General features: G+C 42.0%; 1 protein-coding gene across 3 annotated transcripts in view; it reads right to left on the bottom strand.

The window, feature by feature from the left end:
* GRIA1 (glutamate ionotropic receptor AMPA type subunit 1) overlaps positions 1 to 21,976 on the bottom strand; it is a 368,086-nt gene that overhangs the window by 186,959 nt on the left and 159,151 nt on the right. For all 3 annotated transcript variants that reach the window (XR_008375243.1, XM_053566867.1, XM_053566868.1), the window contains exons 3-4: positions 3,643 to 3,882; positions 602 to 786 (exon numbers count right to left, since the gene is read on the bottom strand). Coding sequence is in view for 2 of the 3 variants with exons in the window: in XM_053566867.1 (XP_053422842.1) it covers positions 602 to 786; positions 3,643 to 3,882 (425 nt within the window). In the remaining variant the exon portion in view is untranslated. The remainder of the gene's footprint in view (positions 1 to 601; positions 787 to 3,642; positions 3,883 to 21,976) is intronic.

Here is a 21,976-nt window from a genome sequence, read left to right as displayed (position 1 = left end):
AGTTCTGTGGTGGGTATATGCTGTAGTTTTTAGACCACAGGAGCCAGTTTAGAGACCTATGGCTCAAAAATATTATGGTTACAATGCTTGTTTACAGAATGACCAGTGACTCAATTTCTCGGAGACAAAAAAACAAACAAACAAAAAAAAGTGTGTTCAAGAAAACAGTAGAAAGAGGGATGGCTGCTGCTTCCTTGGATTTAAAACAGGTCAGTGGGCTAAAGGGGTGAGAAGCCTAACGCCGAGCAGTGAGTGACAGAGCCCAGAGCTGAACACGGAATCTGGCACCAAGGCTCATGTTTCTAATGTGACAGCACTTCATATACGCTAAGCTGCAATGTAATTTATTTTTTTAATAATAAAAAGAAATATTCAAGGTAAATTTTTGGTCAACCAAACACAGAATCCAATATAAAGGTTTTCATTATTTGTACTATTTCCTAAAATTTCAATTTTTTAAATTACAGAATGTGAGATGGAAGGTATCTAGTCTCACGAAGAACCCCTTTCTAATCCTCTTTCTAAAACCAAAGCAAAAATGGTGTCCTGTTGTTCCCAAATCATCTCCCACGTCTACCCAGGCCCTTGCTGCTCTCCTTACCTGGCCCAGGATGGCATTGAGGCGTTCCGATTCACAGTCCACCACTACCAGCCGCTCCTTTTTCTTCTCCAGGTCCTGAAAGAGGATCCGGTATCCTTCCTCTGTGGTTGTCAAAATATTGACTGCAGTCACCTGCCAGTTCTTCTCAGCAGCTGTGTCCAGGACTTTCTGCAGGACGGACAAGCCTGAAGGTGGGGTGAGGAGGATAGAAAATAGCAGACAATCAGGATCCACAGGGCCCCCCACTTCCATCAGGCACCCACCTTCTCTCCCTATTCCCAACCCTATCCCTCCACTGAGCTCAGGTTCAGCTTGCTTTGGCTGCAGGAGTCTGAACTCCGAGGTCAGATGCTGTGTTTCTGTTCCCAGAACAGAAATGGAGTGACTAAAACCATAATCGGGGCTCACATCCAATACACTGGCTTAATCACCTTGGACAGCCTCATCAGCCTCTCCAACTTTAGTTTCTCTGAAGATAAAGTGGCAATGTAAAGAGTGCCCATCTCACAGTGTCATCCTGAGGATTAAATGAGAATGTATGATACACGGCAGAGTCTGATACCTGTAAGTGCTTTATAAATGCTAGCTGTTATTATTCTTGGGCATTCAATAACTGCTTACTAAACGGGCCAATCTAGAATCTAAATAGATACCTAATAACTGTTAATAAAGTGTGTGAATGTTTAATATAATATCTTGAATACCTAGTACTTTGTCGCTCACACAGTAGGTGTTCAATAAATGTGTGCTGAATTAAACTATTCCCTTCTGACTTACGGCTGAATGACTGGAGGAGCCATTACTCAACACTGCTCCGTTTCTTTTTTGAGACTTAAATGATATATTTATTTCTTACTGCTAATGCAACAAATCTCCACAAACTGAGTAGATGAAAACAACATGTATTTATCATCTTTTCTTCTAGAGGTCAGATGTTTGAGATAGGTCTCCCCAGTCTAAAATCAAGATAACAACAGTGCTGTGGTGATTTCTGGAGGTCCTAGGAGAAAATTTATTTCCTTGCCTTTCTGGCTTCTGGGGGATGCCTGCATTCCATGGCATTCAGCCCCCTCCATCATCAAGTTCAACGATGGTAGTTGAGTCTTCCTTACATTGCATCACCTTGACACTAACTCTCTGACTCCAGCTTCCATATTTAAAGATTCTTGTGATTACATTGTGTCCACCCCACTAATCCAGGATAATCTCTCTATTTTCAGGTCAGTTGATTAGCAGACTTAATCCTATCTGTAGCAAATTCCCCTTTGCCACATGATATAGGTGTATTTGTAGCTTCCGGGCATTACAACATAAATATATTTGGGGAAGGGGTCATTATACTGCCCATTACAAATGGTTACTTTGCTCTTGCATTATTAATCAATCTTTTGTATGTGTGTCACTTGTGACTTTCAGTGACACTGCTCATCTGTGACTTATACAGTGTCTAGCCTCAGGAATCATTTCTAGGCTGATATTTATATATTGACTCTGTTATGCCTGCCTATCTTTTTTTAATTTTTTTCAGTACGAGTTGTTTAATGTGTTAGCACTCATATTTACTAAAATTACTGTGTATTGGCACCGTTCTACCAGCTTTCCCATCTTTAACTCATTTATCCCTGTGAGGTAGGTATTGTTATATCCCTGTTTTACAGATATGGAAGCCATTTGTCTAAGGTCATACAGCTAGAAAATGGCAGAGCTGTGAGTTCTGAAGGAGATAGAGCCCTTTTGAGAATGTGGGTGTTTCTGCTGACCCTATAAGGAAAGTTACATTTTTCTAGCTTCATCACTTTCAGGCCTCAAGCTTCATTATGCCACAAAGCTATCCTGAAATACACCTTCTCTAGGTGACACCCACAAAGGCTTCTGGCTGAAAAAGGAAATCATCAAAATAAGGAGAGGGAAGGGGAAATCGAAGAAAATTGAGTGCTCTGGTTTCTCCTTCTGCTAGCTCCTGCCCATATGAATAACACCTGCCTAACCTCCTGAAAAACCACTTTCACAAGCCACTCTCCTACTCAGAAGTCTTTTAAGACTCCCTGCAGGTAGGCAACCACATCAGTGCAATAGTCCTCAGTCTCAGCTGGCTTCCAGGCCTTGCATGACCCATTCATTTATTTACACTAACAATGATTAAGCTCTTATAGGACTCTTCAGTATACCAGGGGAAAGAGAACCATATAAGACGAACACCACAGGGGTTAGAAAAAAGAGGATCCCATCCAGAGGATCAAGGAATACAGAAAATGGTATTTGAGCAGGCTGCAAATAAGAGAAAGGATTTATATATGTAAATTTGAGAAGAAAAATGCATTCCAGAAATCCAGAATAGCCTGAGAAATGATACAGAGAAGAAAAAAGTATAGGAAACATTTGGAAAATGTGTTGTAAAATTAAAAGGAGGCAGAATCAGGCCAGAGAAGAATGACGATGATGATGATGATAGTATCTAACGAATGTATCTAGAGAATTCTGAGTCTTTACTAGGCTGCCGGCACTGAACACTGTATTCTGAATTGACTTTGTAGTCAATTACCTCATTCAGTCTTCGCACCACTAGACTGTTTTTATCTTCATTACAGACATGAGTAACTAAAGGCAGAGAGAATTTTATCACCATTGCATAAATGCTGAAACAGAGGTAGAGAGAGCTTGCCCAAAGTCAAGCAAATGGAGAGGAGAGAATTTAGGATTCAGATCCAGGGCTGTCTGATTCCAGAGTCTACATTCCTAACAATCATGGCAACTGAGTACTTACTGTGAGTAAGTCAATTGAGGGCTTGAGTCTGGACTCAGAAGCCGTGGAAACTTGGTAAGCTGTAGAGGGACATGGTGCATTAAGAGGGTTGCTCTCTCAAAGGATCTGTTTCCACACTATGAATTAGAGTTAACTATCAGAAAATAAGTTCACCAAAATAAAGCACTTTGGACCATCCCCCATGCTTTTCAAGGGGGTAGTGAGGTATCACTCCCTTCTGCGCTGGCAATTTTCTTTTTATTTCTCATCAGTCTCCTTCCCCTAAGTCCTGGCTTACCCCGGTCGGCATCATAAATGTAGACAAATTTCTGCCATTTGTAGTGGTCGATGATGCTGATGAGGGCATCCTGCAGTTCCGGGCGCAGCTGAAGGACAAACTGATTGGATGTGTCAACAGGAAAGCTTGGCGTAATGAAGCAGACATGGAGGGCCCCACAGAAGGACGTCAGCATGTTGACAGTCCTACGTTCATAAAACCCAAAGATGGCATAGACTCCTTTGGAGAACTGGGAGCAGACTAGAAGAACAAAAAAGAAGCATTAATGGATAGAAGATGCTGTGAACAAGCGTTCAGATGGTTTCAAAATGAATCCATCCACTAATTCATACAACCAGCCCATCACCTATCAACCCATCATCTAGGAATTTACCCATCCAACCAACCCATCCATCTATCCATCCTTTCAACTCACCCATCTATCCACTGTCCATCCATCCTACCTGTCTATCCAACCCAGACATTCTTCTGTCTAACCGACTGTCTAAATCCAATTTAATTAAGTACTTATTACCTTCCAGGTGTTGTTGTGATTATTAATCATAGAAGCCATTTTACAAGGCATTTTCATATATTACCTCCCTTTGTCTGTATAATGACTCTGTTAAGGTAGGAAAGCTATGCCTTGATCATTTCTAAAGGGGAAAAACCAAGACTTAGAAAGTTAGTGAACCTGTTCAGAGTATCAGGGCTAGGACATATCTGAGTTGAACAGATAGCTTGACTCTTATTTCATTGATCCTTCTGTTATACTGTCCTCGACTTCAAAGCAAAGCATAACAGGATGCTACAGGAAGAGGAACATCTTCCGGCTATTGCTGATGATACATGATTAAGGAAACGAGTGTTGGTTCCCCCAGCCTGGCCCTTACTCCTCAGTGTACATTTCTCTGCTGATGTTCATTTTGTGTTTACACTCTGTGCTAGTCCCCTCTCCCAGTATATCAGCCCTAGTAATAGCTTAGCTGTGCAAACATTTCCCTAGAATCCACTTTGTAGGATATACTGCTAATAAGACCACAGTCACAGGATCACACTCCAGGTCATTTAGCTCCTAAACTTTATTTTACTCCGTGATACAGGACACGAGTTCACAACCTTTGCCTCAGTGAAGATCCCAACACCAAGACCATCCCCAAGACCTGAAATCTACCTCCCCAAAGTGGATGGTAAAGATGTTGGTCATCCTCATGACAGTAACAGTACATTTAAGAGTACTTTGCAGTCCTTTCACATATATAGTCCTCATCACAACTGTGTGGCTAGGTATTATCAGTTTTTTCTTTTAGAATAAAAAAGTTGACCCTCCTAGATATTCTGTTGTTTTACCATATTTATCTGCTCACATAATCCACACTACTTGTGTATATGGGGTCTCGAATTATATAATGTGAGATTGCCCAGATGCGTTCCACGAAACGTTAGTCCCACAAGATGCTTCTAAGAAAAGAAAATTCTTCTTTGGATAAATAAATTGGGAAATGGTATATATTCTGTCCTTGTCTTGAAGCTTTATACTACACATAAGCAGCATAAAAGATTGTAAAGAATTCTGTTCAACTTTAACACAAATTTTGTCAAATTTATTTGTTCTCACTTCCTTTCTTGGTGAATACTTTTGACATGTTACTGAACATCTTTTGGGCTATGTAGTTCTCAATTATCTATTGTGAGTCTCAGTTCTCAGTTTGTCTCTAGAGATAATGGGCTTGAAAGATCATCAGCCCCTGAAGATTGTAGCTGAACCACTTAAGTCATCTGTGCAACTCCCCCTGAAAATCAGCAAACCATCTGCAGGAAACCTGACAGCTAATCATTGACATCTGCCTGCATACTTCCAGGTACTGGGCACTCACTACCTCTCAAGGTGACTGGCACAATGATGGAGCACTCAACCAGAACCTCATGGAATACCTGTTCTTAGCCCATTCCATAATCCTCCTGGTATCTGACAGTGGTGGCCTTGAGCTTTATGGCATTACGTTTTCAATAACAAAATCCATTCTCTATCCAGAAGCCAGATGAATCTTATTAATGAAAAACAAAACAAAACCTTTTGCTTCCCTACCTCATGCAAAACTTCTCCAAGGTGTCCCATTGCACACAGGAATAATCCCCTATCCTTTGATCATGACACAGAGGCCAAGCAGCCTGCCCCTCTGTATCTCCTACCTTCCATCAATCTTCTCACTCCCTTCTCTATCACACTGGCTTTTGCACTGTTTCTCAGGGCTCCAAGTGCATTCTGCCAGAAGACTCTGCACTAGCTGTTCTCTTTCTACTCTTTCTTTACCTCTCTGTGAAGGTTACTCCTTCTCAGCAGTTGCATCTCAGCTCAGATATCACCTCCTTGAAAAGGCCTTATTTTATCACCTGTTCTAAATAATGACCCCACCTCCTCTCCTGAACTTCATGACCTTGTATCACATCATCTTGTCTTATTCCCCATACTCTATTTATTTTATCTGATGATTTTCTTGGCTTACTTGCATATATTTATGGCTGTCTAAGTTAAGGTGAATCCTTCGAAAATAGGGGTCTCCAGAAGAAAAATAATCATTTTATTATAAGCACATTTGCACTAGACTGTTTATCACAGCTCAATTTACAATCACTAAAATGTGGAAATAACCCAAGTGCCTATCAACACAGGAATGGATCAACAAACTGCAGTGTATGTACACTATTCATCCATGAAAAAATGGAGACTTTACATGTTTTGCATTAACCTGGATGAAGTTGAAACACATTCTTTTAGTAAAATATCACAAGGATAGAAAAGCAAACATCCAATGTACCCAATACTAATATGAAACTAGTAGAAAATCAAATACATGCCCACATAAGAGAAAAATTCAATTCAATTCAAGTTGTGAGGAGAGGGAGGGGGATACAAGAAGGGAGCAGAGGGGAGGAGGAAGGGGGATTAATGTGCTCCCACTTAATGGGCACAAGGTAAGGATATATGGCACACCTCCTGGGGGTGGGACACAACTATAAGAGGGACTCTACCTAACAAATGCAAACATTGTAACCTAGTTGTTTGTACCCTCACATTAATCTGAAATTCTAAAAAAAGTTAATAAAAAGAAAGAAAATATGCAAATATCCTTTTCCATTGTGTAGGTTGTCTCTTTGCTTTGGTTATTGTCTCCTTAGCTGTACAGAAGCTTTTCAGTTTAATGAAGTCCCATTTGTTTATTTTTGTCGTTGTTGCAATTGCCATGGCAGTCTTCTTCATGAAGTCTTTCCCCAGGCCAATATCTTCCAGTGTTTTTCCTATGCTTTCTTGGAGGATTTTTATTGTTTCATGCCTTAAGTTTAAGTCCTTTATCCATCTTGAATCAATTTTTGTGAGTGGGGAAAGGTGTGGGTCCAGTTTCAGTCTTTTACATGTAGACATCCAGTTCTCCCAACACCATTTATTGAATAGGGAGTCTTTCCCCCAAGGTATGTTCTTGTTTGGTTTATCAAAGATTAGGTGGTTGTAAAATGTTAGTTTCATTTCTTGGTTTTCAATTCGATTCCAAGTGTCTATGTCTCTGTTTTTGTGCCAGTACCATGCTGTCTTGAAAGGACACTTGTACTAGACTGTTTATTGCAGCTCAATTTACAATCGCCAAAATGTGGAAACAGCCTAAATGCCCACCAACCCAGGAATGGATTAACAAGCTGTGGTATATGTATACCATGGAATACTATTCAGCCATTAAAAAAAAATGGAGACTTTACATCCTTCGTATTAACCTGGATGGACGTGGAAGACATTATTCTTAGTAAAGCATCACAAGAATGGAGAAGCATGAATCCTATGTACTCAATTTTGATATGAGGACAATTAATGACAATTATGGTTATGGGGGGGAACAGAAAGAGGGAAGGAGGGAGGTGGGTGGGGCCTTGGTGTGTGTCACACTTTATGGGGGCAAGACATGATTGTAAGAGGGACTTTACCTAACAATTGCAATCAGTGTAACCTGGCTTATTGTACCCTCAATGAATCCCCAACAATAAAAAAAAAAAAAGTAAAAAAAAAAAAAATAAATAAAATAATACTCTTAAAAAAAAAAAAAAAGAAAGAAAATAGGGGTCTCATGTGTTCCCCAAAGCCAGCAAGATATCTAAGCATCATAGGCTCTTGAATAATACTCAATGAATGAATGAATGTTAAGTGCTGGAAGAGAGAGTCACATAACCTGTGGTAGGGGATAAGGAGGACTATACCTGAAGATAGATAATTATTGTGTCACTTGGACCTCTTACTCTCCTGCCCTGACTTCTAGGGTAGCTATTTATCCTTTACCACTCACACTATATTCTCTTTCACCCCAATAAGGACACTCTATCTGTCCACAACCCACAATAGGCACTGTCTTTAAATGTCTGTTGTAATTACTAGAATCATGATTTCCATAAATATGATTTCTCTACCAGGAAGCATACATCATATATTATTCTCCCTGTGTTAAATATAGATTTGTCAAAATGCACAATCCATCTTAGAGGGTGAAGTGTATATGGGGAGCCCATAAACCTTGTTAAAATATTATAATATGCTCTCTACAGTATTTTTTAGGATCTTTTCTCTCCCCTTGCTGCAATGAATTATTATCCCATGGGATATAAATCTTTTGTTCAAGATCTATTCCCTCATGTCATCTCCTTGGTTTCACACATCTACTTTGGGCCTCTGAGGGCCTCATGGATGGCATTTCTTGCTAGGACTTTGGAAGGGAAGGAGATGGGGTAGGAAGCAGGAAGACATGCCAAATCCTCAGGCACACAGGAGGCCAGAAATTTTTCTCCCTCAGATTATCTTCCTATTTTTCACTTCTGCAAATCTCTCTTCCCTTAAACAGAATGTTTTATCCTCTGTGGCTAAGAGCACACTTTTATCCACTGCTCCCTAAAGGAGCATGGCTTGGAGGTAGCCTGGTCTAGATTTAAAGGAGTGGCCCTGGCTCTCAGAGGAGCTCAACATTGTCTTCCATGTTTCAGCCAAACTGGGCAAAAACAGAAGACAAGACTCTGTGGACCAAAGCCTGTGAGAGAACAAAGAGAAATATGACTAGTGTAGTAAGGCATTACAGCTAATATAATGCTGTAATATATATTATATTCACTAATATAAATAGTGAATCAGGAGAGATTCAGGTGATGGGCACACACATAGCCTTGACTGAAGCATTATACAAGAACATTTGCAACACCTTAATATTTTGAAATAATAAACAAAATACTGAAGACTAGGGGAAAAGAAAAAAGAAGTGATACCATAGTCCTATAGAAAAAGTAGTTGATGAGCTGCCAGAAGACCTGAAGGGTTCTCTTTTTGGTTTTATCACCACAGAGTCTGAGTATAGCCTGAAGTTAATCCACACTCTCCTGGCCTCCAGTTTTTCCATTTGTAAAATGACAATTTGGACTCTGTAATATTAATGCCCTTTCAGGCTCCAGCATCCTAGACTCAAGTCTAATTGCTTGGAAAACATTTACTCATTTGACAACAATTTAGTTATTTGCTGGTACAACTTTTAGCAACCTCCAGTGTACTTTTTCAAGCCCAGAAAGCAGGTAAGGCTCTGAGTTCTTGGATTGTATTGTAACAATATCCTAAAACTAGGTGCATTGGGAGCCTTGAGTTTTATTTAAGACACAATTTTTAAATTGCCATGTGAATTCGTTCCCCAGGAGAGAGTGGATGAGGGAAGGCAGATCAAAAAGGGAGCTGGATCTGGAGACTGTACTGTCAGATATAACAAGCAGGAGGGAAGAGATGGGGCATCAAAAGTAGAATCGGAGCTCTGTTGTGTGCTGGTCCAAGCACAGACTCCCATGATGTTGACAACAAGTCACAGTAGGCTGGACAACATGTAGTGTACTCGTTTAAGAAAGCATTGCTGTATATAATGCTTTCTGATGGTAATAATTAAGAGCTGACTTTTTTGTGTGTTTGTTTTTTTGTGACTCAGTCTTCCTCTGTCTCCCTGGGTGGAATGCCCTGGTGCCATAGCTCACAGAAAGCTCAAACTCTTGGACTCAAGAAATCCTCTTGCCTCAACTACCAAGTAGCTGGGACCATAGGTGTGCACTGCCATGCTCACCACTCTTGTTCAAGGTGGTCTCAAACTCCTGAGCTCAGGCAACCCACCTGGCCTGGACTCTAATCCTTCCAGAGTGCTAGGATTATAGGTGTGAGACATTGCCCAGGCCAAAAGCTGACATTTAATCACTTACCCAGTGGCAGACATCATGCCACGGACATTTCCTTGCATTAACTCCTTTCTTCCCATGAGATGGGTTACAAGTTGGGAAAGTGAGTCCCGGAACCAACACAAACCATAGCTGAGAAATGACCTCTACTACTCTGACTACAGGGCTTGAGCCCTGACTCTTTGTGATATGCCATAGATATTGGAAATGGTCTAGGCACATGTGTCAGCTTCAATTTCTGGAAAATCTCATGTAGTGCTATGCCTTCCCCTGATGCCACATAAAGAGGTATTCCTGCATCAGGGTCTGTTGATATCTAAAAAAAAAAAAAAAAAAAAAAAATTGGGTGATTCGTTTGTATTCACCTCTTATCCCTGGGAAGAGCACATATCCACACACATCTACCCTGTTTCCCCGAAAATAAGACATCCTCTGAAAATAAGACCTACTTACAGGAAAGATAAGACGTCCCCTGAAAATAAGACCTAGAGCATCTTTTAAGACACTGTCTTATTTTCGGGGAAACAGGGTACGTACAGATTCTCCTATTCATCCGTCCATCTACCCATCCACCCATCCACCCATCCACCCAGCAGCCTTCCACATATAGCATGAGACACTATTTGGGCAATGTAGATACAGAAGTAAACCAGGCAATCCCCCAACCATAAGGATTGTCACCTTGACAGTGGGAGAGACTGACAATCAACTAGGCAATATCACTTCAACCTACATGCTGTGTCAGTGATGAGCAGGCAGGGACACTTAACCTTAGCCTTTGGGTACCTAAATGAAGACTTCCAGGAGGAAGTGGCAGCTTTGACAATGAACCATAAACAGATTTCAGCTAGGGTAAGGGACTTGGCACAGTTACATGTGCATAAAGATTATTCCGGGTAGAAGAAACAACAGCAGCAAAGACCTGGCAGAGATAGAAGGCAGTGCATTCAGGGAACTCTGCCAGAGCATCGGATTCTGAGGTCCTTGCCTCTAAGAGATTCTGCAGCAGAATGTGTCTAACAATCGGAGTGAGTGAAAAACGAGGCCAGGAATTCCCTCTTGGGAAGGCAGGAGGGCAGGAAGCAGTGAGGGCAGGAAAACCCACACACTGCACGGTGCAGGCTGTCCAACTCCATCTTTGGTTCACTCAAACCTCTTTGATAATCACCCCTGGTTAGGGCACCATCCACTTAGTATCAATAAATCTCCCAGCCCTGGGCACTGGCCCTGACAGGTTTCTCCCAGGGAGGGAACTCCTGGTATTAGCAATTCCTTTTTTATTGTCACTTCATTTAAGTTCTCTCACATCGACATTTCTCCTTGGCTCCCGATTTTTTTAGTCTCTGAAAATGTGGCATCCTTGTTATAAATAGTGGATAATGAGCTGACAGGACAGCTTCATTTTGGGGGAGGGAGATAGAAAGTGTGTGGATGAGAGGACTTTCAGATACTCATCCTTCTTGAGTAATTCTGTCCTTATTGGTGGGAATCACACTGTAGATCATTGGACTCTAAAATTGCGACCTCAAATGGAACTTTATTTCTACACTCAGAGGACAATAAGAGTGCCCTTTCATTCATTTTAAAAAATAATTGCTTGCATACTAGATCTAACACTAGCATGCAAAGAATTACCATAGTATTAATATATAGAAATTGTCCCTAATCACTGTAAACAATGTCACATTTATTTAGGATTCTGAGACATGTTTGGGATCTTTCTGTCATTTACTAGATAAATTTTTTTTCACTTGCTAAACTCAACAAATATTTATTGGGTGCTAGAAACTAATATTGCCAGAAGGTTAAGATACTGTGATAATACAAGAAAGACATATTTTCTACCGTCACAGAGCTTACATAAGAGTTCAGAAAATTCTAGGGGATCAACCCCAGTAAGGATTATACCTGCTATGTTGATCATTATGAAAGTTTGGAGACAGACTGTGTTATGGTCCTTTATTCATTTCTAAGAAACACAGTGAACAGCTTCTTTCTGAGTCACCCATGCAAGTTTCAACTTGCTCAGCTTATCAGTGTTGCTGGGAGGGCTTCATTTTCCCCCCATTCACATGGATTTTATGTTTCTTGATTTTTGTGTACATCAAAACTTTTATAATGTAATGGCCAGTGTTTACTGAGTCCTTAATACAGGCCAGGCATGTTGATAAGCACCTTGAGTTCATATCCAGGGAGAGGGACCAGTTTATCCAGTTTATTGAGGTGAGAGAGAGAGAAGGAAATTCAGAAGCTGTCCAGAAACGCCAGTACGACTGGGCGCTGGGCCTGGCACAGAGTCAGAGATGGGCAGGGAGTAGATTGCCAAGAGCCTTGCCAGGACTGGAGAAGTTGTCAGTGCGACATCACTGTTGCATTTCACTTTGGCTATAGCTTCCTCTTGGCTTCCTGAGACCTCTCATGCCCCAGCCCTGGAGCCCAGTTGGAAGGTGGCTAAAAAAGGAGATGCAGAAGAGGAGACAGATCCTCCCCTGCTCAGATTTGCATATTTATTGTTAAACATGGGTATCAATTACTATCGATAATTGCTGTTGTTGCTGAAAGCCAACAAGGTATGACACCATGTTCAAGGTTAAGAATTAGAACAAGGCTGGAAATTTCAGTCACAAGTCATCTTGTGGGCTGACATCTGAAACCCAGGGCAATAGGCCAAGGGCAAACAGACTGATAGACTGCAGTTTCCACTGAGGACTCTCTGGGTGCCTGGCATTGTTCTGAAGGACTAAATGCAAAGAAGCACATCTGGGACCGTGAACAAGCCCCTTCCCCTCTTGAGAAGTAGGGTGCAATTCCACTATCTGGACAAGAGGGTTTAAACGAAATCAGTGTTTCTCAAACAATGTTATTTTTAGGTGACGTATCTATAAGAGAACGTTTGTAATCTTTGGGGATATATAGTCCTACAGAGGGAATTTTCTATTTCTTCTCTACCACTTTCTTCTATCTACTCAGCTGCGCATCCAACAAGAGCTTAGTGGGCATGTAGTGTACACTTGGCAGCAGGTCGGTGCCGGCAGATACAACACTGGATGAGAAGACAAATCTCTGCTCTTACGGAGCTCAGGCCCTGACCATATATGAACAAGTAAGACCATTTTGGATTTTGTTATAAAGAAAATCAAATGGGACGATACTAGTGAATGGCAGGACTACTTCAGAAAGGATGGTCAGGGAGACCTCCCTGTGTCACTAGATTTGAGCTGGGAAAGGAGCCCTAAGGAGGTGCTGACCAGGCCTTGGCAGGAGGAACAGAGGTTCTGAACAAGGCGGAGGAACAAGGCTGATGAGCTTGAGAAAGAGCTTGCAAAACAGAAAGAAGGAGCTTGACAAACAGAAAGAAGGCCCATGAGGATGTAGAATAGGAAGAAAGGAGGAAAGCTATAGAGACGAAGGTGAAGAGAAAGCAATCACGTGACAATCCTCGTCTAAGGCGTTCAGTACTTGGCTTGAGTTCTCTGCAGAACTCACCCTGGTTTGAGAAGGTCTGCACCAGCTTATCTCACAAGACCTTTCAACTCTAACATCCCACAGCTCAAGTCAATGGCCAAGAGACATAGTGGAGGAGAAGGCAGTTCTCACTCAATCGGTAGCTTCGAAAATGGGAAAGGAAACATCTTCTGACTTAAGTGTAATGGAACCACAGACACTGGATGCTCAGTGGGCTCACCGGGTGGTAACAGAACTACAGACACAGGATGCTCAGTGGGCTCACAGGGTGGTAATGGAACCATAGATACAGGACGCTCAGTGGGCTCATGGGGTGGTAATGGAAGCACAGACCTGGGACACTCAGGGAGTTCACCAGGTAGCAGTGCTGAGTTTTAGGCTCTGGGCCTACTCTCCTGCTCCTGTTCTAGCCTGCACAGCCTTTCCTGTATCCTGCCTATTTCTTTTCCAAATATTTTCCATTCTTTAAAAGTTCGGCTCAGGGGAGGAGGGAGGGAGAGTGGTAGAGGCACAATGTAAGGGTATCTGGCACACCTCCTGGGTGGGGGAACAGCTACAACTTGGACTCTCCCTAACAAATGCAAAAAACATAACCTAATTGTGCCCTCATATTAATCTGAAATAAAAAATAAAAAAGCTCAGTGGGAATCATACATTTATTTCCATTAGGGCTGAGAAGCTATCTAAAGTATCAGGTTCTGTGGTTTGGGCCAGTGTAGCGCTGGTCTGTTCATCCATGGTTCATGTCATGTACTGTTCTGTATTTCCCCATTATCGTTTGGGCAATAAAAATTACAAAATTAAAAAAAAGTTCAGCTCAAATGCCACCTCCTCCACAAAGTCCCTTATGCCTCTCCAGCCCTAGCTATAAATGAAAGGTCTCTATCCTTCTTTTAAAATAGCAGGGCATTGTGGTGGGCACCTATAGTCCCAACTACTTGGGAGGCCAAGGCAAGAGAATTGCCTAAGCCCAAGAGTTGGAGGTTGCTGTGAGCTGTGTGACACCACGGCACTCTACTGAGGGCAATGGAGTGAGAAAGAAAGAAAGAGAGAGAGAGAGAGAGAGAGAGAGAGAGAGAGAAAGAAGAAAGAAAAGGAAGGAAAGGAAGGAAGAAAAGAAAGATCTCTATCCTTTTTTAAAATGTGCATAGAAACGTGTGACTCTTATCATGTTTTATCTAGCACTCATGCTTTATTAATTTAGGTTCTTTGATTGTAGGTATATAAATTAATACAGGATAACTTAAGACACAAAGAAGTTTGTTGGAAGGATATGAGGGACTCCCTAGCTAAAAAAGTGAGCTTCAGAGAAAACAGAAATTACAGGAGCTTTGGGAATCTAGATGCCAGGATTTGATGGATAGTCTCTTAGCATCTCACCATTTTTCCAGTCGTTTGTGATAACTGCTCTATACAGTTCAAGATCAACCTTGCTCAGGGCATGGGCCACCCTCATAGTCAAGGGATGCAGAGGACCTAGCTGTCTTATGAAAATGGCAGCCAGGGAAAATAAAGGTGCTGTGAGAAAAGAGGAGGTGCATGCTTGGCATATCAAAACAACAGATGTCTACTAAGTTTTTATTTGCTAGTATTGTATAAATTAAAGTTAAAGACCATGTTAGGAGCTCCATAAATGGCACATACATTTAAACACTGAGTGTTAAGTAAGGAGCTATATCTAATTCAATCTTTGTTACCTTTCTCCTATGGGTTAGACCAGGCATCCTCAAACTTTTTAAACAGGGGGCCAATTCACTGTCCCTCAGACCGTTGGAGGGCTGGACTATAGTTTAAAACAAAAAACTATGAACAAATTCCTATGCACACTGCATATATCTTATTTTGAAGTAAAAAACAAAACGGGAACAAATACAATTCACACCGCTTCATGTGGCCCACGGGCAGCACTTTGAGGACGCCTGGGTTAGACACTCTAAAATTGAATGTTGCATAGGATAGGTGATGTCTCTGCCTTCATAAAGTTATATTATTCTTTACAACCCCTAGAGGGATTTTCTTTTTTTTATAATATTTTTATTTTTTATTAAATTATAGCTGTGTACATTGATATGATCATGGGGCATCATTCACTAGTTTCATAGACAAAGACAGCCCTAGAGGGATTTTCATAGTGACTACACAGTATTTTTGGCACATGAGTCAATGAAAGAATAAATGAATCAATGCAAATCATTCACCTTTATTAAGCTATGAATACTCTTCCTGACAATTGATCCCATCTTTCTTTCATGTCATTTTTTGCATTGGAGAAACTCATTATTTCCTCTTCTACTATCACGTAACTTTCTGTATATTGATATATTTTTACCTGCGACTAAGAGGTAAGCTGCCTTGAAGGAAGGGGCCCTCCAAGTCTGTCCTTTTTCTGGTATGTATAACGGATAGTATCTTATATAGAGCTGGTTGGGGATAAACAAAAATGCTTGGTGATATTATTTGTTTCATGCTCTATATTAGGTTAACCATCCAGCATCCATAGGTCTGGGAGATATACAATACTACTCTGTGCTTCAGCCCCCTGCACTCTGTTACTCCTTATTAGCTTGGCAGCAGAGAATGAGAACTATGCTCTTGGGCTGGCACTGAAACCCAGCCAGCCTTAATGTATTCCACCCACAGCACCCAGTCTCCCCAGCCAGTGCTCTCTAGGCAAGAAAGTTCATGTCCCATTATATAACTCAACATTTAGGATGCAGAATGGGTTCAAAATCAGGACATTTTCACCATTCCTGGCAAACCATTTGGCATCATTGTGGTCTCATGTGTTATTATGGGGAGAGGATCTTTTGGAGATGCTCCTTACAGTGACACAGTATATGTCAGCTGTCCTCCGTGACCTATAGGATCATAGAGCTTCTCCTGAACAATCATAAGATCATAGATGGTTAGGATGAAAAGGTACCTGGTTTTGAGGCAATATTGGCCTAGAAAAAAGCTTCCTTCTAAGCAGCTATCTGACCACTCCACTTAAAAGTTTGTATAATTTGCACGAGCTTGCAAAATGCAAAATCTGGTGCCCAAAGTATGACTAGCCAGAGGTAGAGCCTCCTGCCTCATATGATGTTGGCACACTGGAGAATTCCAGCTGCCTGTCTGCTCTGGGTGGCTGGTGTTACTTGGGAAAATGCCACTGTATTTATTTATTAGACAATTTTTATCACCTATTGAGTGTTTACTATTTGCCAAATCCTATTCTAATTCACATACATTTTATCATTTACTACTTCCAATAACCCTCTAATTTCTTTTTCCTATTTCATGCATGAAGAAGCTGAAGTTCAGGGAGCTTAATCAGTCTTCCATGAGTCATTTGTGGTTAGTGGCAGAGCTGGAAAATGAATCCAGGTCTGTCCTACTCCATAGCTGTTCCTTGAACCATGCTACCCTGAAAGTCTACTAACAAACCCTTTCATTCCTTGGATAACAACAGCCAGTGCTGGGAAGTACTATGTGGGCCAGGTACTATGCTAAGTGCAGTACGTGAATCACTCATGTGATACTGACCTGATATCATGAGGAATGGATATGATTATTATCCCTATGTTATAGAGGGTATAGAAGCTCATGCCTATAATCCCAGCACTTTGGGAGCCTGAGTTAGGAGGATTGTTTAGTTAGGAGTTCATGACCAGCTTGTAGAATATAGTGAGACCCCCATCTATAAAAACATATAACAACAACAACAACAACAAAAGTTAGTTGTTGGTGGTATGCACTTGTAGTCTCTGTTGCTGGGGAGGCTGAGGCAGGAGGTTTACTTGAGCTCAGGAATTCAAGGTTACAGTGAACTATGACTGGGCCACTACATTCCAGCCTGGGCAATATTGCAAGACCCTGTCTGTAAAAATAAATATAGAGAAAAAAAAAGAGGCTAAGTATGTTGATGCCTGCTGTGGGGCATCCCATTCTCATCACCATTCATGTCGGTACCCACTGTGGCACCCTGTTACGTGTGACTAAAACCAGCAGGGACCAGGGATTGAAGGTACAAATGCTTGCAAGAGGTGGGCTTCCCATAGGTGCAGCGAGAGCCCGGAACAACCTCTGCCATGGCCTTTTATTGACACATTATACAACAGGTGTGGGGGCCCATGTACTGGAGCTAAGTGCTTAATGATCACTACGTGCTGTTTCCCCATGGGCTAGACTCCCACCCTGCTGCACCACGAATGTCCAAAGTATAACACACAAGCAACCCATCTTAACTCATTAATGCATGAGGCTGCTTGGGGGCTTGTCTCCATGCTGGCTAGGAAACTGTCCTGCTCCCAGCACCTCCCTCAAGAACCGGCCGCCATGCCCACAAGCCTGGTGCTCGGTCTCCTACATAACTAACTTGCTTAAGATCATGTAGTCATTAAGTACAGGATTCAGAATCCATACACAGGCATTCCAACTTCAGCGTCATCACTCTGATCCCCTATCCCAGGTATCTATGCCAGGTATCAGGAAACATTTTCTGCAAAGGCCCAACTAATGAATATCTTATGCTTTGTGAACCATATGGCCTGTGTTGCCACTACTCAGTACTGCAAGCAGCCAAAGACAGTATGTAAACAAATGAGCGTGGCTGTGTTTAAAACTTTATTTAGCAAAACTGGCAATGGGCTGGATTTGGCCTGTGGGCTGTAATCTGCAAATGCCTACTCTATACCATTCTGCTACTGACAATTTGGGAGAGGTAACAATAACTTATAGTGTATTGTACAATTTTTGATTCTCCACTCATTTTTCTCTTGTGAATACCATGTAAGGTAGGTAGAAAAAGAGTGATGACTCTTAAAACCAAGTGCAAATGAGAAACCAAGGGTCACACAGCTGTGGAAGAGTGGAGTCAGATCTGAGTCCACGTCTTCTTTTTCCGTGTGTGGTTCTTTCAGGGTGACTCCAGATACTCACAATATAGAAAGGGGAAGGGGAAGGAACCCTGATAGGGCCAGTCAATTGTTGGGGGTCCCAATTTGACTGAAGGCCCCTAGTTGCAAACTTTTGTATAAGAGCCATGGGGCAGAGAAGGTTTGGGGGTAGGAGGTGGGGTTCACTGAAGAGCCCTGGTGGGAATGACATCTACCTAGCTCTGCCTACCGTGCAGCCTTTGAGAACTAGCATGTGAACTAGACAAAGCAGAACAAATAAAAACAAAGACACCAGCCAAAGGGAGAGGCTGTGGGAAAGAGCTTTGGAGATTCCCCTTCCTCTGGACTCAGTCACCCAGACCCCACATTCACAAAGCGACTCACATTGTAGATACACCACGTACATCCTTTATTAAATGAAGTCAGATTCTCTCTCTGGCTATCTTAATTCCTGCTCCGTGGGTGAGTGGGAGAAAACAAAATTTTGTTTTTTATTTGCTCTCCTTTCCCTATTAAAATCGAACATGCAAATGGATTTTCCTAAGCCAAGCAGCAAGCTTACAGCACACCCATGAACTTGGTCAGCACCTGTGAATCAAGGCAAAAGTTTATGGAAATCTACAGATGTCATCCGAGGGGGCCCTAAATTAGTGAAGTTCATCTTCCACTAGGGCAGCGGTTCTCAACCTGTGGGTCGCAACCCCTTTGGGGGTTGAACGACCCTTTCTCCTTTCACAGGAGTCCCCTAAGACCATGGGAAATATGTGTTTTCTGATGGTCTTAGGAACCGAGATACCTCTCCTCATGTGTGGAGGTCACCACAACATGAGGAACTGTATTAAAGGGTCGCAGCATTAGGAAGTTTGAGAACCATTGAGCTAGAATGTTTCCATCGAGGAGCTGAAAGGACAAACCTGAAGGATAAGGTAAAGCTATAGAATACATAAGATTCTAGGGTCCTATGACACCACCAGGAACCAGATCCCACTTGGTCTGCATCTGAATTCACTCCTGACCCCTGCCTTCTGCTGATCTCCAGAGCTGTGAGCAACTAATCAAGTTGAGGGATGGACACAGGAAAAGCTGAATCATTTTTCTTTCTGCTTTTGTAATCTGTGGTCTCAGAAAAGCATGCTGAGAAAAATCGCATCTGAAACAAATGCTTGGCCAATAGTCTTGCTAGGAACATGCACTGGTCTTTCCCTTCTGATAGGAGTGTGAGATCAATCAAAATGCTCACAAGAGCACTTTAAAATCTAAGGTCGCAAGCTCTGACCCGGGCTCTTCTCTCCTCCCAAGTCTGCTCACTGCCCAAGCCCCCGCTGCCTGTTGGTCTTTCGCTTGCCTTTCAGGAGAGTTCCAACTTTCTTGCCTTTGCTTTTACACAGCTGTTCTCTCCTAGAAAGCCTTTCTTTAAGTGGCTTGACCCCTTCTCATTCTTCAGACTTCAGCTTTAAATGTTCTCTCTTCAGAGAGGCCATCTCTAAAATATGTATCTTTTATTCTCTACTGCACTACCTTATTTCTATCATAGCTTATCTTCATCTTTAATTATTTTATTTCATTTTCGGTTTATTTGTTTAATTTCATTGCCTCATTAGGGCAAGAATCATGTTTACTTTATTTACCACCATAGTCCTGGTGCCTAGTGCACACGGAGGCACAAAAGCCTATCTGCAGAATGGAGTGAGTGAATAACCAAGCAAGCTGCGGGTTCTCCATATGACCTTAGGCAAGTCATTTTCCCTTTTGGGAGTTCATGTCCTCATTTGTAAGAGAAGTGAGATTCAATTAGCTCTAGCACTCTACCGCTTCACTAACTGTACGCATTTTCTCACTTTCCATTGTGCACAGGGGAGCCTGAGGTGTGAAGGCAGAGAGAATGGGCTGCCCAGCTCGGGGACTGGAGCTGAGGTCTCCCGCTGAACAATTTTCACTGACTCAGACTCCTTAGCAAAATCTCAGCTGCCTCCTCTGCCAAGACCCCACCCGGTGTTTAGTTCCCTTTGTGCCACCATTTGAATCACTTTTCAAAGTTTCCCAAAACATAGCAGGAAGCAGCTCCTCCTAAGTAACAGAATTCTGGAAGATATTCTGAGATTAAAAACATTTCTCACTACCCCAGAGTGTTCTTCTTGTATGTCCCTGCTAAAATTATGAGTTCCAGGAGTGTGTGTGTGTGTGTTAGGGGGATGAGATTCAAATTAATTCTGGGGAAAACAGCAATCAGGAAAGAAGGGAATATAAGGGACAGGCACATGTAAAATATGGAATTGGCAAGAGCATATCAAGAAAACATAAAAATGAAAGTAATGTACTAGTTTTCCTGCTTTTGTGTAACTCACCCACACAGAGCTCTAATTCACCTCTCCATCCTCATTCCTAACAGTCCTACAAACATCCAAGGCTCAACCACGTTATTGTAGGCAGTAAAACATTTCCTTCCAGGTCTCCTCAAAAACACCCCTCTATACCTAGAAAACTCCTACACATCCCTCAAGATCCCAGCCAGAGGTTGATTCCAATGGGAAGCTTCCCAATACTTCCAGAAATAATTGATTAATTCCTTTTCTAAAGTTCTAATGCAGTTTTTCTTTTAGCATTTATATTGATAGTCCATAACTTAGCATTTGCATGGTTAGAGTGCAATGGTACAATCATAGCTCACTGTAGCCTTGAATTCCTGGACTCAAGCAATTCTCCTGTCTTAGCAGCCTGAATAGCTAGGACTACAGGTGTATACTGCCACATTAATTTTTTTATTCTTTGTGGAGACAAGGTCTTCCAGTGTTGTTCAGGCTGGTCTTGAACCCCTGGCCCAAGCAATCTTCTACCTCCAGCTCTCAAAGTGCTAGGATTATAGGTGTAAGCCACCACCCTTGACACAAGACTATGAACAAAACAAAACTGTGTCTGATTTGTTTTTAATGTCACCGAGCCAAGTCACACCACCCCTACAAAATAGTAGATGTTCACTAACTGCTGAATATGTGTTGATCTGCCCACCTGTGAAGTGAGACTCCTAAAGCCTTCCTTACCTGTTATGAGAATCCAATGACAGAATGAGATTATCAGTCTGAGGTTCACTATCAAGGTGGTATACATGCAAGCCATCATCTTGTTTAAACTGCATGACATAAATAGGAGGTGGGTTTGACAGGACATTATTATCCCCTTTTTCCAGATGAGTTTCCAAGGGTAAACTGACTTGCTCCGAGTAGTACAGTCAATACATACCAAACTAAAACAAGGAAATGTAGTTGCCTGGCTTCTCACAGGGTCCCACCACCCCCACCCATCACATCACACATGCCTTTTAAAAATTAGCTGTAAGTTTGATTATGCTTGTTGATTAACTAAAGGAAAGATGAATGCTAGTCCTTCTAAAGATGTCACAAACTCACCTGCTATTCCCACTTCTGCCTGCCCCCTGCCATAGTCCTCGGGCTCTGCCACTGTTCAGCTGTCACTGCACTTCATCATTGACCTTTATCACCTTATCCCTGCAGAGGCGACACTTTATGCTTGTCCACTTTCCCTTTTCTCACCCTCATGTATTCTTTACATAGCAGCCAGAAGGTTCTTTGGAAAATGGAAATCCGATCCTGTCATAACAGGGGCCCTCGAGCCCCTCAGAGACTTCTCACTAGGCTCTGAGTAAAATCTCAGCTCCTCTGCCTGAACCCACAAAGTCTATACAGTCTGAGCTCTGCTGACCTGAACAAACGCATCATTTCCCTTTCCTGCACCTGCTCTTCTTCCCCTCCAGCACCCTGCTG

This window comes from Nycticebus coucang, chromosome 17, assembly GCF_027406575.1.
Source record: "Nycticebus coucang isolate mNycCou1 chromosome 17, mNycCou1.pri, whole genome shotgun sequence".
In the NCBI taxonomy this organism is placed as follows: domain Eukaryota; kingdom Metazoa; phylum Chordata; class Mammalia; order Primates; family Lorisidae; genus Nycticebus; species Nycticebus coucang.
This window is presented reverse-complemented; position numbering and strand designations above follow the sequence as displayed.